The 16,242-nt window shown below is 41.5% G+C and overlaps 1 protein-coding gene across 8 annotated transcripts in view; it reads left to right on the forward strand.

Annotated features, from left to right (window-relative positions):
- The window catches only part of LOC133132631 (teneurin-4-like), a 208,475-nt gene that overhangs the window by 108,876 nt on the left and 83,357 nt on the right, over positions 1-16,242 (forward strand). For all 8 annotated transcript variants that reach the window (XM_061248188.1, XM_061248187.1, XM_061248181.1 and 5 more), the window contains 2 exons: positions 1,632-1,848; positions 15,731-15,850. In XM_061248188.1, the coding sequence (XP_061104172.1) occupies positions 1,632-1,848; positions 15,731-15,850 (337 nt within the window). The remainder of the gene's footprint in view (positions 1-1,631; positions 1,849-15,730; positions 15,851-16,242) is intronic.

A 16,242-nucleotide genomic window follows, 5' to 3' on the forward strand; every position in this document is an offset into this window, starting at 1 on the left:
ATACCTGTGTCAACTACTTCTTTTAAATACTTTTAACCATGAGACACCAGTAGAATTCCTACAGATTATGCTGACAAACATTATTATTCTTTCATATGATTGTATGTTTTAACAATAACCTGTTGAAAATTCTCAGGGATCAGCAGGAGTGTTTTACTGGTATCTAAGGAGTTAAGAATACTTCAAATATGTATTTGGTGTGCCTACACCATGTCTGCTTAAAACTACTCAAAAGTCGAGCTATGTTTCGCTATCGAGCATAAGAAGCGTGTGCTGGTGAAGGCCTGTGGATGGAAACCTGTGGGGATCCAGAGTTTGTCACAGTTTTGAAGGAATTAGGACATGCATGAACCTGTCTGGATTATATTATGATTAAGGGAATGGTCACATTTCTGAATAAGGGAACCAGTTGGAGGGATTGTGGGTAATTCACCGGCCTCCGGGACCTCCTGTCCACCACCACGACTGAACAGTATGGTCCTAAATTACACCACTCACGAATCCCAAAAGGAAAATGCCGTCACTTAACTGGATGCTTTTACGGCAACAGTGGTTTCCCAAGTTGCACCACGTTTGGCTGCATTTTTCATCTTTTATTTATGGAGGGGACTGCTTTTCAGCCTATCCTGGGAAGGAAATTGACAGACTTAGTAAGAACATTTTTTTTTATCAGCCCGTCTGGCTGGATGTGGTCCACAAAGCCGTGACAAACGGGAGAGCCAGATGACCCAGTTCTGGTGCGCGGAGCGTGTTCTCAGTGGGCAGTGATCGATTCAGTCCAGCCGGGTAGCACCGGTGCACATGAGTGTTGCCCATATGGCCGTTGGAAAGTATTTCTCAGCACTCTGAAGGTGGAATTGCTTTTCAAAGCCCTGCTGAAAAAACAGCTCAAGGTAGGTTTTGAAACAGCTGGCAGCTGGTTGACTAGTTCAGACCGGCATTATGCCCAGCCTGGCCATGCTGGTTAGCCAACTCATACCCAGAAAGTCCAAGCTGGTCAAGCTGGCATAGCTGGATTTTACAGCAGGGAGTAGACAGATCAGAAACACACTAAACAAAGTTTATGGAAGGTGCGGGGTAACAGGAACATATGAAAGTTGGACAAGAAAAGACACACACTCACCCAATGTTCCAAAAACAACAAATAATTTAATTTTTTATTAAGGCATGAAAATAGTTAATGTTTCGACCTCAATGGTCTTCATCAGAAAGAGTAAATTATGATGATGAAGACCATTTTCATGGCTTAATAAACTTACGATACTTTTTTTGGAGAGTGCAAGTCATTTATTTTCCAAAACCTGAGCTGCAGCAAGAAAGGCACACCGAGTTGATCATGTTGCACTGTACTTGTATTTCAGATAAAGTATGATATAATCATTATGCTGCTGTATAATATGTACAATGGCTGAGCTGCCGTGTAGTATGTATAATGGCTGAGCTACTGTGTAGTGTGTTTAATGGCTGAGCTGCTGCATAGCATGTATAATCTCTGAGCTGATGTGTAGTATGTATAATGGCTAAGGACCTAGGCTTATGACATAGATGTTTCAGGTTTGATTCCTAGGTGCAGAATTGAACTGGTGGGCAATGAATTTGGTTTCCCTTCACACCCCCCCTCCCCATTGCAGATGGTCTGGTGGACTGCATGGATCCAGACTGCTGTCTCCAGGCCTCGTGTCACGTGACCTCGCTGTGTGTGGGTTCTCCAGACCCCCTGGACATAATCCAGGAAACACAGCTGCCCTCCAACCAGAGGAACCTGCAGTCCTTCTACGACCGTGTCCGCTTCCTGGTGGGCCGTGACAGCACGCACATCGTCCCTGGAGCCAACCCCTTCGACAGCAGGTGAGTGTTCCTCGGGATTTGCAGCTGAGAGAAACTGCCGCTCCTTCTCCTCTTCCTTTCCTGCGGAAAAAAAGCAGTTCAAGTTATGTTGGTAGCTGGTCTGTTAAATTTTGATGTATTTTGGCAAGTTAAAAGGGGTTTCTCCATGTCCAGGATTTTTTATTTTAGGTGGGCCAACTTTAAAAAGATGCAATCAGATTTAAGTAATGTAGACTGGGAGCCAGTTCTTGATTGCAGGTCTGTGAATGAAAAGTTGAGCAGGTTCAAAAGAGTTATACTTGACTTGACAGTGTAAATTAATTTCTAAGGTGCAGAAATATAAGTTGAGAAAACAATCTCCACAGTGGATGAATACAGCTATACATAAGTGTTTACGAAAAAAGAATAAAGATATATAAAATATATCAGATATATAAAAATGACAGCACTGAGAGTAAGAAAGCTTAATATTGTAATATGCATGCTAAGGTTAAAAAAGAACTAAGGTTAGCCAAAAGGCAATTTGAAAGGCAAATCACGGATGATGCTAAATGCAATCCCAAACACTTCTTTCAATACTGCAGTAGGAAAATGACCGGAAGGCATACTCAATACTAACAATGTCTTTGCCAATATTGAGATAGGGGATAAAGAAATATTGGATAAAATAATAACATTCTAAGGGCTAGTCAGCATGGTTTTCGAAAGGGTAGGTCATGCCTGACAAAACTTTTGGCATTCTTTAAGGATGCTATACAATATAGCATCTGTACAATATATGCCGTATCCGTCATCTCCTGACGGAGAAAGCCACCCAGCTCCTAGTCCAGGCGCTCGTCATTTCCCGCCTGGATTACTGCAACTCCCTTCTAGCCGGTCTCCCAGCATGTGCCATCAAGCCCCTCCAGCTAGTCCAGAATGCTGCAGCCCGCCTGATCACCAGTCAGCCCAGGTCGGCTCATGTCATCCCACTTCTCATTGGCCTCCACTGGCTTCCTATTGCCGCACGCATCCAATTCAAGGCCCTAGTGTTGGCATTTCAGGCTGCTAAGGGGACTGCCCCACCTTACATACAATCCTTGATCACTCCCTACTCCCCAGCTAGACCACTCCGGTCTGCCAGCTCTGGTCGCCTTATGGTTCCCTCTCTACATGCACCTGGCGGTCGAGCTGCACGTTCACGCCTGTTTTCCATTCCGGTTCCTCAGTGGTGGAATGACTTGCCTACCACTGTCAGGACAGCACCCTCAGCACCCTCCTGATTTCCCCCGCCCCGCCTTTCTGATATCCCTATCCTCCTTGTCTAACCCCCCCAAAAAAAGGAAAAAATAAAAATAAAAATGGCACTTATGATGACTATATGTTTAGAACAGCATTTCATGTGTATTTTCCTAGTTATGGATGTGATGCTTTGACTTGTGGAAGAACCTATGCACTTGTAAGTCGCTTTGGATTAAAAGCTTCTGCCAAATGACTAAAATGTAAATGTAAATGCTGCCAAGTGTTTTGATGATAGCAAGGCTTCTGATATTGTATACCTAGATTTCCAAAAAGCATTCAATAAGGTACCACATGACAAACTCATTATCAAAATTAGGATGGTAGGAATTGTAGGAGCCATTTCGAAGTGGGTTCAGAATTGGCTGCGCGAAAGGACACAAAGAGTAGCAGTAGGAGGGGCCTTATCTGAGCAGGGTATTGTGGGAAGTGGAGTCCCACAGGGATCAGTGCTGGGGACACTGCTCTTCCTCATTTACATAAATGACCAAGACATGAGTATTGAAAGTAATTGCAGATGATACAAAACTAGGAGGTTTAGCTAACAGTATAGATTCTACTAAAGTAATCCAGGCTGAAACCTGGCAAATGAAATTCAATACAATTAAATGTAAAGTTCTACACGTGGGAAATAAAAAAATAAGACAGGATTACTTCATGGGGGGTTCAAAATTGGATAGTGCTCAAGTGGAAGACTTGGGAGTCATAGTTGACCAAAGTCCGTCAGGTTATAGTCAATGTGCCGTAGCAGTAAAGAAGGCCAATAGGATGTTAGGATACATAGCAGGAGTATTGATTATAAGTCCAAGGAAGTTATACTCACCTTATACAATACTCTTGTTAGACCACACTTGGAGTGCTGTGTGCAATCTGTAGCATAGTGGTTAAGGTACATGACTGGGTCGGTGGTTTGAATCCCGGTGTCGCCGCAATAAGATCCGCACAGCCTTAACCCTGCATTGCTCCTGTGAGTATTCAAAAGTTGTCTTTATTCAGTCCAATTTCAAGCCAGGTAATCAGAGTTCAAACAATGCCAGAATCGAGGTGCAAAAGAATGGTCAAAAAACAAAAAGGGCTAGACAAAAACGAAGTCAATGAAGGCAGAAGAAAAAAAGTCAAAATAACCAAATAATCAGATGGCAAACAAAACAGAAGGGTAAGGCAAACTCGGAGTCAATGGCAAAGGGTGTCGTTCATGAATCTCAAATAATCTGGCTTACAAAGAATTGGAAACTGAAAATGTATCAACGTTCTGGCAAAGTATCAAGCAGAGACTGGGGTTAAAATACATGAGGGGAAGTGGTATACTAGGTGGGGCACCGGAGTGAGGAGGGCTGAACAAATAAACAACAGGTGTAGAACATAATAGGGTAATGAAACAATAACACGGGGGAAACGAAAACACAGACTCGATGCACATAGACCAACAGGTAATACAGACAGCTCCGGATTAGGGAGTAGACATTTGCATAGAGTTAAGGAACGTAGTGATAGTGAGAGACTATAGTTAATCCTCAAATTGTGTCCGGGATTCTATTTGAAGCCGGGCCTCGGATAATAGCCGGGGGCGTGGTCGATTCGGACAAATAAAGGCCGGCCCCCACATACAAGCCGGGGTAATATTGCCTACCAGTAGGGCTATCAGTCCATGAGCACTAGAAGACATTGTTTCGATTTAACTCAATGAAATAAAAGAGCTCTTCTTAATATTTTATATTGTTGGTTGGTTTAATACTGTTGCCAATGAAAAGTCATTGTCCTACACTATGGGTCTCCAACACGTAGCTCTCAAGTTACCAGTCGCTTGCCGCCCCCTTCTGAGTAGCTTGCCAAAGGCTGAAGCAGTATACATTTAAACACAATTGTTGCCGCGAGGCATTCCAGCCTACGAATTTAATAAAAAGTAAATCAGGCAAAATTAAAAATTAACTCAATTTAGGCTACTTGGCTACGCAATAAGGTTTCCATGTATTTACAGCACAGCGCACGTTCAATGAATGAATGAAAGCGGCTGCCTTGGCTCGCAATAAACAGACACTGTTACATAAAACTTAACAGTGAACCATCAAATACCCCCCAGATTTCAGTGCCCATCAGTCCCAACATTTAGCAATAGAATCAAACAGTCCAAAAGTAAATTAAATCCCAAACCAAAGCAAAAATCTTTTGATAGCCTACCAGTATGCTGCTCCAAACGAAATGCATGTCTCACAATAAAATGCACTTTAGGAAAAAAAGATCCTTAAATTGCTGTTATCTACGCTAATTTGTTATTGTTCATGAAGGCGTGTCTGGCAAGTTGTTATTTTATGGTTTCTGGTCTTCCATGTGATTTATTGTGTTTGAGAATATTTGCAATAAACTAAGTCTGTTAAGACTGACACTATGACTTATCAAACGGTGTTCCTGATTAGCCTACACTGATTTCTGAACGGTTACAGGAAGTGTTGAACAGTGTTGGCCCACTTTAAGTGTAGCCTTTTACATTAGTTCTAAGAATAAAATTCTACAACAGAAGCCTAAAAAGAAATAAAGGCCTGCCTCGAATACAAGCCTGCCCCAAACAAAGGCCTGTGCTTTATGCAACCTAAGTAAATAAAAGACCCTGGCCACAAAAAGGATTTACGATAAGCAATGGGGTGGCCTGTAGCGTAGTGGTTAAGGCACAGGACTGGGACACTGGGTGGTTCTAATCCCGGTGTAGCCACAATAAAATCAGCACAGCCGTTGGGCCCTTGAGCAAGGCCCTTAACCCTGCATTGCTCCAGGGGAGGATTGTCTCCTGCTTAGTCTAATCAACTGTACGTCGCTCTGGACAAGAGCGTCTGCCAAATGCCAGGAATGTAATGTAAGTAATCAGTGATAGAACAGAGAGGCGGAGTTACAGAGCAGACTTGAAACAGGAGATAACATCAGTAAATTAGTTACATGTTAGACAGACAGTCAGTGTATTACTATAATTAGTACTGTACAACATCTATATTAGTAGTTATTAGTACGTATAGTGCTATACAACATTAACTAGCGAAAAAAGCAGGAAGTTAGGAAATGCGAGACTGGGAAGGAATCGTTGTAACCCGGAAATCTCGGAAACCACCCGAATAGTGCAGCATGCAGACTGGGGAGTGACTATGGCTCGAAAACATCCTGACACAGACATAACAGGGGATGACGAAATGCAATGAACAGTAATTGATGATAAACAGAAAACCAGATATGATCATTAAAAATAATGTATTACAAGAATTAAATAAATTAACTAACAGACAGACTCAGAAACTTAACAGCTCCAGGGGAGGATTGTCTCCTGCTTAGTCTAATCAACTGTATGTTGCTCTGGATAAGAGTGTCTGCCATTAATGTAATGTAATGTGTGCAGTTCTGGGGACCACACTATAAGAAGGACATAGAGGATTTGGAATAGGTTCAGAGAAAGGCAACCAGATTGGTTCCATGTATTAAAGATAAGAGTTATGAGGATAGATTTAGGGTGCTTCATCTCTTTAAGCTTAGTAAAAGGAGGCTTAAGGGGGATTTGATTGAGGCTTTTAAATTCATTAAAGGGATTAACAAAGTGAATTATAGGGGATTCTTCAGGTTGAGTTCGGTTAGCAGAATGAGAGGACACAAATGGAAATTTGCAAAGATAAATTCCATACAGATTTTTGGAAGTATTTTTTCACACAGCGAGTGGTCAATGTGTGGAATAGCTTGCCAGTGAATGTAGTGGAGGCAGAAACACTGGGTGTTTCCAAACCAGGCTTGATACAGTGTGGCAAAGTAGGCAGTAGGTACTCTTAGGGATAGGAAAAGGTGAGCATTGCTGGGATGAATGCCCTGTTTTCACCCTTACCTTATGTTATGTTATGGTAATTTCAAGCCGGTTATAGACTTGGAACCCCTGCTAGTTCATGTATCTGCAAGTTTATGAATCTCATATTGTTGTCACTATCCTTGACATAGTCTCCGTCTCCCCTGCTGCCCCCAGTCAGTCAGGTGAAAAGAAACACGTATTGCTTCATTATGATGAAAGATGGTGAACAATCTGAAAAGTAGCTTTTTTTTCACCATAAAAACTTGGTGTTTATAGTGCATTTTCCAGCAACCGCAGCTACACAAAGCGATCCAGGGGTTTTTCTGGAACAACATCGGATTAACACTGTGGGTTTTATCCTGTCCTGCTTGGGTGATGCTAATACTTTATGAATGGTGAGGTCCCAACCTTTTGATCACCAGTTTTTCTTCAAGGGAACTGAATTTGTTCTCTAAGAGGTCTTCAACCCTGTTCATGGTGATATTTTCAAAAGTTGCAATATTTATTAGCTTACATTTTGAACTGCTACAGCTAAACTTTGGATAAAAGTGTCAGCTAAATAACTATTATAAATGTAGCTCTAATGTAATTTAGCTTTGGTATTACAATCACAATAGCCAACACGATCACATATTACTATAACATGATTGTCACGAGACAGCTTCTACAACTACACCTACTATGAGAATATCTATATCTAGCTAGCTAATTGACACATAGCTATGATTTCCGTGCCCTGCACTTGGCCTTTCTGTGGGCATTACCAGGCGTGGAGCCATGGCCATGGATCATGGGGCCAGCCCACAGTACAAACCCCACCTCCATCTTATACCCCAACCTACAGTGCTGCACTAAAGCCCACTGTACAAACCCCTCATCCATCTTATATCCCCACCCACACTACTCCACTGCAGTCCACAGTACAAACCCTGCTCCAGCTTATACATCATTTTCGCTGTCCCAACAGGGAATAAAAATTATCTTTTTCAATTAATGCTCATGATGGAATTTGGAATGCATCACTGCATCTGACAAGCTACTCAAGTCATCAGAACAGATAACGAACAGGATCATTAGTAAACACCCTGTTCGCCATTCTTTCAGCAGCATTCTGGCAGAGGCGTTATGCACGTCACCTGATACTCTTACGAAAAGCTTTCTGATGCCCAACTTCAGGACGACCTGCTTTTATATATTTTTTCTCAAAATGGAAGAGGAGGGCAGTAATCAGTGTCCTCTCTGAAGAAGTCTTTCCATAAATAAATGAAGAGCAAAATGGCGCAGACCTCTCCTCACCTAAAAATATCAGTGTTTATAAATTATTTAACCCCGATGCTCCTTGTCCCTACTTTACAAACAGACAGGGAGTGTGTGTGTTGTGCCATTTTTGGGATCCCTAGACAAATCTGCTATGGTGAGGAGAGCAGGGTGCCTGGTGAGCTCTCAATCGATCTCCAACCCCTTTCTCTTGCTATTCAGCATGTCCGAGGGATGTCTCCAATATATCTTTCAACAAAAGGCTGCAAGGAAGGGCCTTATGCTGACCAGCAGGGCAGTATGTCTGACATTTTATACTGGGAAATGTCTACTACATGACATAGTAGAAAGTTTGATAGAAATTCTGTTCTTGCCTCAATAACGCTGATCGGAAATGCAGGGCAATTCATGAATTGACAGATCTGGCTTCGTGAGGCGATCAATTCCCAGTCGAGAAAAGTCACTTATTGTGCAGGTGTTCGGTGCGAATGTGTTGTAATAAGGTAGATCCCTGCCCCTGTGAAACAGCATTTTTTCTAATGAGACACCAGTGGTCAAGAGTGTTTTTTCTTCTCTGTCAACCAAGGTTTGACAATAAATGTGAGCGAATGACACTTTCAAACAGATATGTAAATCTCTCTCTGGTACACTGACAGTACAAAAATGTTCAACAGAACAATAAAGTTTGCCGACACTATATGAGAAAGCATTTTACCCAGAGAGTTGAGTGCTAATGCGTGGGATACTTCCAGGTCATGTCACAGAGGCAGAGGATATTCTGGAATTGCTGGATATTCCCTTGTTCAAGGATCTTGAAATCTGGCCCTCCAATCCAGTACATTACAGACATTTGGCTTATCCAGAGCGACGCACAATCCAAATCCAGCCCTGGTTTTATTTTCTCCCACTAATGAACTGGGCTGCATTTCCCGAAGCCTTCTTAACACTATGTCATTCGTAAGTTATACCTTAAGCTGTACCTTAACATTTCAGCGTGTTTCCCGAAAGGTTCTTAGCTAAGTATACCTTCTGTAAGTGATACTTTCATAAGGTTGGTCTGGACCACTCTTAGCTATACCTTATCGATGTTGTCAGCTCACGCTGCTAGTGGCCACCACTGTTAAGCCTCTGAAATGTTGCTCTTAGTTACATCTCAATCTGTTAAGCAATATGTACAATAATAATTATACAGTTGTAGTTGGCTAATTATGTGACTAAAATACCACATTAATGGGATTGTTTTCATACAAAAAATGAAATTGTACATTACGATGGATGCATGTTGCACCTTATTGAACATGTAGCCTAATTGCCTTTTAAATTATATTTATGGACTGACAATTTCCCACTCTCTCTGTGGGCTAGAGCGATGTTTAACCATAGTTCCTTCCTTGTTTTGTTGGACACCATAGTCCTAAACCTGGTTTCATTATTCAGCGCCACCTCCTCTAATAATATATACATTTTGGTTGCTGTAAAGCTGTGGGACCGCTTCTTTCTTCGTTCCCCCCCCCCCCATAGCTTATGTTGTTTTTGTGTTGGTGCATTTTGCTTGTTGGTGCGCTTTTATTGAAAACGTCAGCCAATCAGAGAAAATAGTGAATTACACCAGTAATGTGATGGTGCTTCTCACAAACCAACCCTGCAAAGTCATTTAAGGCACCTTGACAAAGATATTAAAATAATGTAAAATAATGAAACATGACATGCCAAAGAAGGCGTGTCATACTACTAGACCCCCATCAGTCTGGCTTCATATCTGGCCACTCGACAGAGACCACGCTCCTCTCCGTCTCTGGATCACTCCATCCTCCTGTCCGCCCTGTCAGCAACAGGGATCTGTGGCACAGCCCTGGACTGGATTGAGTCCTACCTCTCTGGTCGCTCCTTCCAGGTTGCCTGGGCTGGTACGGTATCGACACCTCGGCCCCTTGCCACAGGACTTCCCCAGGGCTCAGTCCTAGGCCCGCTTCTTTTTTCTCTTTACACTCATTCCCTTGGCCCTGTTATCACTGCACATGGTCTATCCTACCACTGCTATGCGGAAGATACCCAACTCTTCATCTCATTCCCACCAACTGATACACAGGTTTCAGCCCGTATCTCTGCTTGCCTGAGCAAGCTGGATGGACAACCACCATCTAAAGCTCAACCCAGATAAGACTGAAATGATATTCATCTCTGCCATTACCTCTCCCCATCTGGATCTCTGCATTTCCCTAGGGGATACCACACTTACGCCATCACCCAGTGCAAGGAACCTCGGCGTGGTGTTGGACAGCAGACTGTCCCTCTCCAAGAACATTGCGGCAGTGACCCGGTCATGCAGGTTCTTCCTATACAGCATACGGGGAATTCACCCCTTTCTCACCCCCTACTCGACCCAGCTCCTGGTCCAAGCAATGGTTCTGTTCCGCCTGGACTACTGCAATTCCCTCTTGGCTGGCCTCACAGCATCCGCCATCAGGCCGCTCCAACTCATCCAGAATGCAGCAGCTCATCTGGTCTTCAACCATCCCAAATACTCACATGTCACCCCCCTGCTTACTTCCCTCCACTGGCTGCCTGTCATCGCTTGCATCAAATTCAAAACATTGGTGCTAGCCTTGCAAGCAGTTAAGGGGTCTTCCCCAGCTTACCTACAAAAAATCATCAGACCCTACACCCCTGCCAGACCTCTTCGTTCAGCCTCCACAGGCCGCTTGGCACCTCCCCCTCTCCGAACTTCTTCCTCACGCTCACGACTACTGTCTGATCTAGCTCCACGGTGGTGGAACGAACTCCCCGTTGAGGTCAGAACTTTAGAATCTCTTCCCACCTTCAAGCACAAACTGAAGACGCACCTCTTCAAGCAACACCTCTCCCCGTCCCTCCCTACCTCCCCGTGAACCTTAATTGTTGTCTTTCTGTGATTTACTTTTTTGTGTATCAGTATTTTTAGTTTGGTTCGGTAAGCAGTGTTTGGCTAGTTAAGGGGTTTTGTCATACTTTTGCTTTGTTTGTTGTTTGTTTGTTTGTTGTGCAGGTAGCAGTTGAAATTGTTCTTCCCTCTAGGGTCTTTCAGCGCACTTATCCCTGGTTATGGGTATGCACTTTGTTGTACGTCACTCTGGATAAGAGCGTCTGCCAAATGTCATTAATGTAATGTAATGTAATGTGTATTGCCAGGTGGCATAGTGGGACGAGGTGTGATACCACTGTCTGAGGTGTCGTGTTCTTGAACCTATTTGGCAAAAATTATATATACTGTTGGATAATTCAGTTTATACGTTTTTAATTATGAAGCTTTGGCTTAAGCAACCTCCGAAGACATAGTTCAGGAAACACGAATAGAAAAGTAAACAGCTTTAGTAAGGTATACCTTTCGAGTCTTTGTAAAACACTAAGAGACACCGTTATTGGGAACAATTTGTGCTACTGATTGACCTTCACGCCTAAAGGGAGACTGGAAAACCAGCAGTTCTGAGCCCTCAAAGACTGCTATTTTATGATCCCTGCCCTGGTCTGTAGGAAAATGATAAGCCTTGATGGGCTGAATGACTTGCTCTCATCAGTATATAAATTTATGTTCTTATCATAAAGACCACACCTGTCAGTACAGAATACCAGACCATTCTGGGTCACCATTTGTGCTTTCATGTTATCTTGTGTTCAGTTCCGGTCTTTCGTCCTTTTTGTTATAACAAGACAGTTAAGACTTCCAAAAGCTTCTCCTGCTAATAATCCATTTATTATATCTGAAATGCACTTGGCAATGGCTAAATCGTGTTCCTCTTAAAAAAAATGTAATGGGAGTGCTGTGCTTCTTCCTTTTATTCTATTTGCCCACTTAAGAACGGGGTTACTTAGCAAACCCTCAGAAAGAGGCAGTGCCCTGCAGTTGTGGTCATAAGGTGGTAATATGTTTATTTACTTATCATTCTGCTTGATAATCACGTCATTTGTCTTCAGGCCAGGGATAATGGCACATTGCATTTCTGTTTGTTGGTGCGTATCGCAGGAACAGTGACCTTGTTGAAAGTAACATAGCAAAGATGCAATAGTGTAGAAGTGCTTACTACTACAAAATGTGCTGCATTATTAGTAGAAAGTCCATTTGTATAATACATAAATGAATGCTGAGAAGAATAATAGTGCCCAATATTTAGGGCATAACCTTGGTGTAAAGAGGACACTTTCCTCAATAGTTTGTTAGCTTTGAGAATTAAAGAGAGTTATTTTCAAGCAATGGCTTTTCATAAACAGACTCTGGTTTGAATGTACACATTAACACATTTATGTAATTTACTTCAAGTAAGTAGAGGAGTTGGCCATTTCAACTAATTTTTAAAAAAATCTGAAACTAGGTGGGAAAGCTATTGTAAATGACTTGCCATTGGCCAATAAACAATTTCCAAACAGGTCCTTGATAACTACTAATTTGATTAGTTTTGAAAATGTGATATCAATGTTAAGTGATTACGTGATAACCACATACGAGAGTTACATGACCAGCCACGGCCCCAAAAACAGGAAATTTGACATCATATGGGACATGTGCTTGTCTAAAGGTGTGAAAGATACCGCAGATTTTCTGTGGCTGTTTCAAATAAATGTAACAAGGACTGATAAAACAACATAAAATTAAAACAGCTTCATACTTTTTAATGTTTATGAGTATTGTATTTCAGTTCATAGGGACACGTTTGTATAAGACATCATTCTGTTTTGTGATTTCATTTCATTGCTACTTGAATTAGTGGTAATTGTAGTATGGGTTAAAGAATCAAGTTGGATGCTGTGTTAATGTACTCTGAACGTGATGTGCATATCTACATTTTATATTTGTGTCTAATAGTTAATCTAATAAGTTCAATAAACACAATATTATCATTGTAATAACCCCACCTGTGCATGGCCTGAACAGATCGAGAGGGGTTCAACTCTTGTTTTTTTCCTAACTAAATACTAAATACTGTCTTAAATACTGCTCACCTCTCACATTGTAATGGAAATGAACAGTATTTGAAAGTTGTTTGAAAAGACAGACGAAGCCCTTGGCACACGGCTAAACCTTGATGCAGGCATCTATTTGTTGCAGTTGCACACCGAGGACTGGGCTTCGATTCCTGAGTTTGGCACGTGGAGCAGCATAATTGGCTCGCTGCTCCAAGGCAGGGAGAGAACTCAGCAAGGGGGTTTGTGAGGTCACTGCATACAGGCACCTCGGAGTCACAGTCATGGACAGCACCCGGCTTGGAGAAGGTGTGTTGTTCAGGATCAAGTAGTGTATTCCTGCTTACGCACAGTGCAATTGGAATAGATAAGGTTAAATTGGGGCAAAACTGGAAAAATCCGAAACAATATTTATAAAATAAAAAAGAAAGAAAAAGCTGTACCATATTCCCTGCTGAGGTAATATATGCACAGATCGATTTTATGGGATGAGCAAAGGGCAAGAGTAGACCGTCCCTGCTTGTTTGTTGAGGGATTGTGTATAATCAAGGTCTTTTGAAGTAGGAGGGAGAAATAGTCTCTTTAGTATTTTATTTGGTTTTCATATAGTGAATTTTTGCCTCAAGTGAAGACACGGAGATGACATAGGCCAGCTATTTGCAATACTGGCCTTAGTCATTTCTGTGAGCGGTGTTATTTCTAACAATAGTCTGGCTTTGCTTTATATCACAAGATCAAAGGACGGGAGAGTCGTTTTTCACTACAGAGCAGTTATTACAGACGTTCATTTTGCTTGAGTTTGCTTAGGAAGGTCACGGCTTATTCATATAGATATTGGTGTCTTATAGTAGCAGTGCTGATATACTCTGGGATCAGTTTAGCCTTTTAACTATGAATGAATATGTGTGGCATTTCCCAGGAGAAACCTGATCCTTGCTCAGAACTTCAGCACTGAGGCTCTTTATGAATCCTGGATGGACATGGGCTGATTATGGACGGGATATGATTGTATATCAGTGCTCCTAGTGTGTATTTTTCCACTTTTATTTGGGTCCTTGATGGCCCAGAATAGAGCTGGGTGATATGGTTTCAAAGCAATATCACAATAATTTTATAAATTTACCTCAATAATGATAAAAAAAAACAAAAAACCATTACAGCTTCCTGGCAATAAAGGAATGCTTACATGCACCTTATCTCATCTCCATGTATTACAAGCAATTTTAGGAAATAATTCAATGAAACACAATCTTTTAATGAACATTTAAAAATTCTTTAACATTTTAATTACTTATTTAACATAACATATTGAGAGTTAACATATTTACAATTAAGATTGTGATGAACATTATTTACCATTAACATATTGCACAATGCACATTTTAGGACTTTAGTCAATTTAAGATGTGACTATCAGACTTTTAATATTAAATGCAAGCTAATTATAAAAGTATCTCACATCTTATACTGTACATAAAGAAATATTCCCTAAAATATAATAGAATGTAAGCTGTCTAGCTAAAAATACAATGTAGCTAGGGCATAAAACGACATACGCTGCTAATGTCACTGACTGGAAACATTAATCACGAATATCACGTTTTCTATTACTATGCAAACTGCTAAGCATTTTCCCTTTTTACTTAAATAGATTTATTTAAGTTACTTTATTTTATATAAATAAGGCTATACCAACATTTGTTCACCACAAATTTGTATACGTTTTCCTGCTATATAGCTAGCTAACTGTCACTAAGATGTCAGCCACTGCTGCTAATCGGATGTGTGTCAGAAGAATCATGGCGTTATGGTACAGTTGTGTCTCATTTGCACTCGTCAGTTAAGCTCATGAGCTCACAGCTTCAGTTATGAATTTCAAAGGCTAGACGAGGCATAAACATGTGACTGGGCATTACAAAATAGCCCATTGGGTATTGTAGTTTAAATGGATGGTTCACAATGGTGCAATTTGCCCAACAGTTTTATCAAAAATAATTTAAGAAAGGCTTTTATCGAACATACCAACAAAATTAGGTCGGTTAGGGACACCTATTGTGAATATCAATTCATTTTCAATGAATTGCCTAGCTCTGGCCCAGAAGATTAATTTGCCACATTACAACAGTTTGCTTTTGTTTGAAACAGAAGCTTATTCAACAACATTATGGTGTCTGAATTGAAGCCTTTGTAACCTTTTTTTGAAGGGCTGTTCAAATTCAGCCTATTGTTCTGTTGAAAAGCAGCTGAAGGTTATTGTTTTCTGGTTCTTTTATTTATTGTTTCCTTGAAGAAGGCATGCATGATGTGCTTTAATTTGAAATTAGAAATAGCTCTTGAATATCAGAAACAACCAGACCAACTGGTAGAAACAGCCCCCCTCCCCTCAGATGATTTCCATGCCAGTCAAATACATACTTTTTTGGAAGCCAAATATTTTTCTACACTTTACTGAGCTTGTCTGGTGTATTGGAACTGATGACATTCTCTCAAACACTGACTTCTGGTCCTCTTGTTAAGCTCAATTGCTCCAGGCAAGATAAGTATTTGAACCCAAAACAAATAGGTATTTGATCCAGGTCTGTTCACCCCCTCACCTGAGCATACGCGTTCCCCCTGCAGCCACGCATGTGTGATACGTGGGCAAGCGGTCACCTCGGATGGGACCCCCCTTGTAGGAGTAAACGTCAGCTTCATCAACAAGCCCACATATGGATACACCATCACCCGACAGGATGGCAGGTAAGCCCTCGATCACTATCATCCCTCCCCACCACTTTACTAAATGGAGTATACTGCAACATATTGAAATAAAATGTATCAAAGACCAGAGTAAGATATCCTGAAAGTCTTCACAACCCATAGACAAATGTACAAATTATTACCATTTTCAGATAATATAAGCAATATATTTTAAGAAATATTGTTCTCACTCCCTCTCCCCCTCCCTCCCTCATCCCTCTCTATCTCCCTCTGTCCCTCCCAGCTGTAAACACAGCTCCATCTCCCCATTCCTCCTGTAAACACCCTCATCTCCTCCACCCACCCCCCATTCCCCCCCTCCCTGAATTGCTGTAAACAGACTCAGCACAGTGTGAAATCACAAACGCACCTGTTCACGCACTTAAAAGCGA

This window comes from Conger conger, chromosome 7, assembly GCF_963514075.1.
Source record: "Conger conger chromosome 7, fConCon1.1, whole genome shotgun sequence".
Taxonomy (NCBI): Eukaryota; Metazoa; Chordata; class Actinopteri; order Anguilliformes; family Congridae; genus Conger; species Conger conger.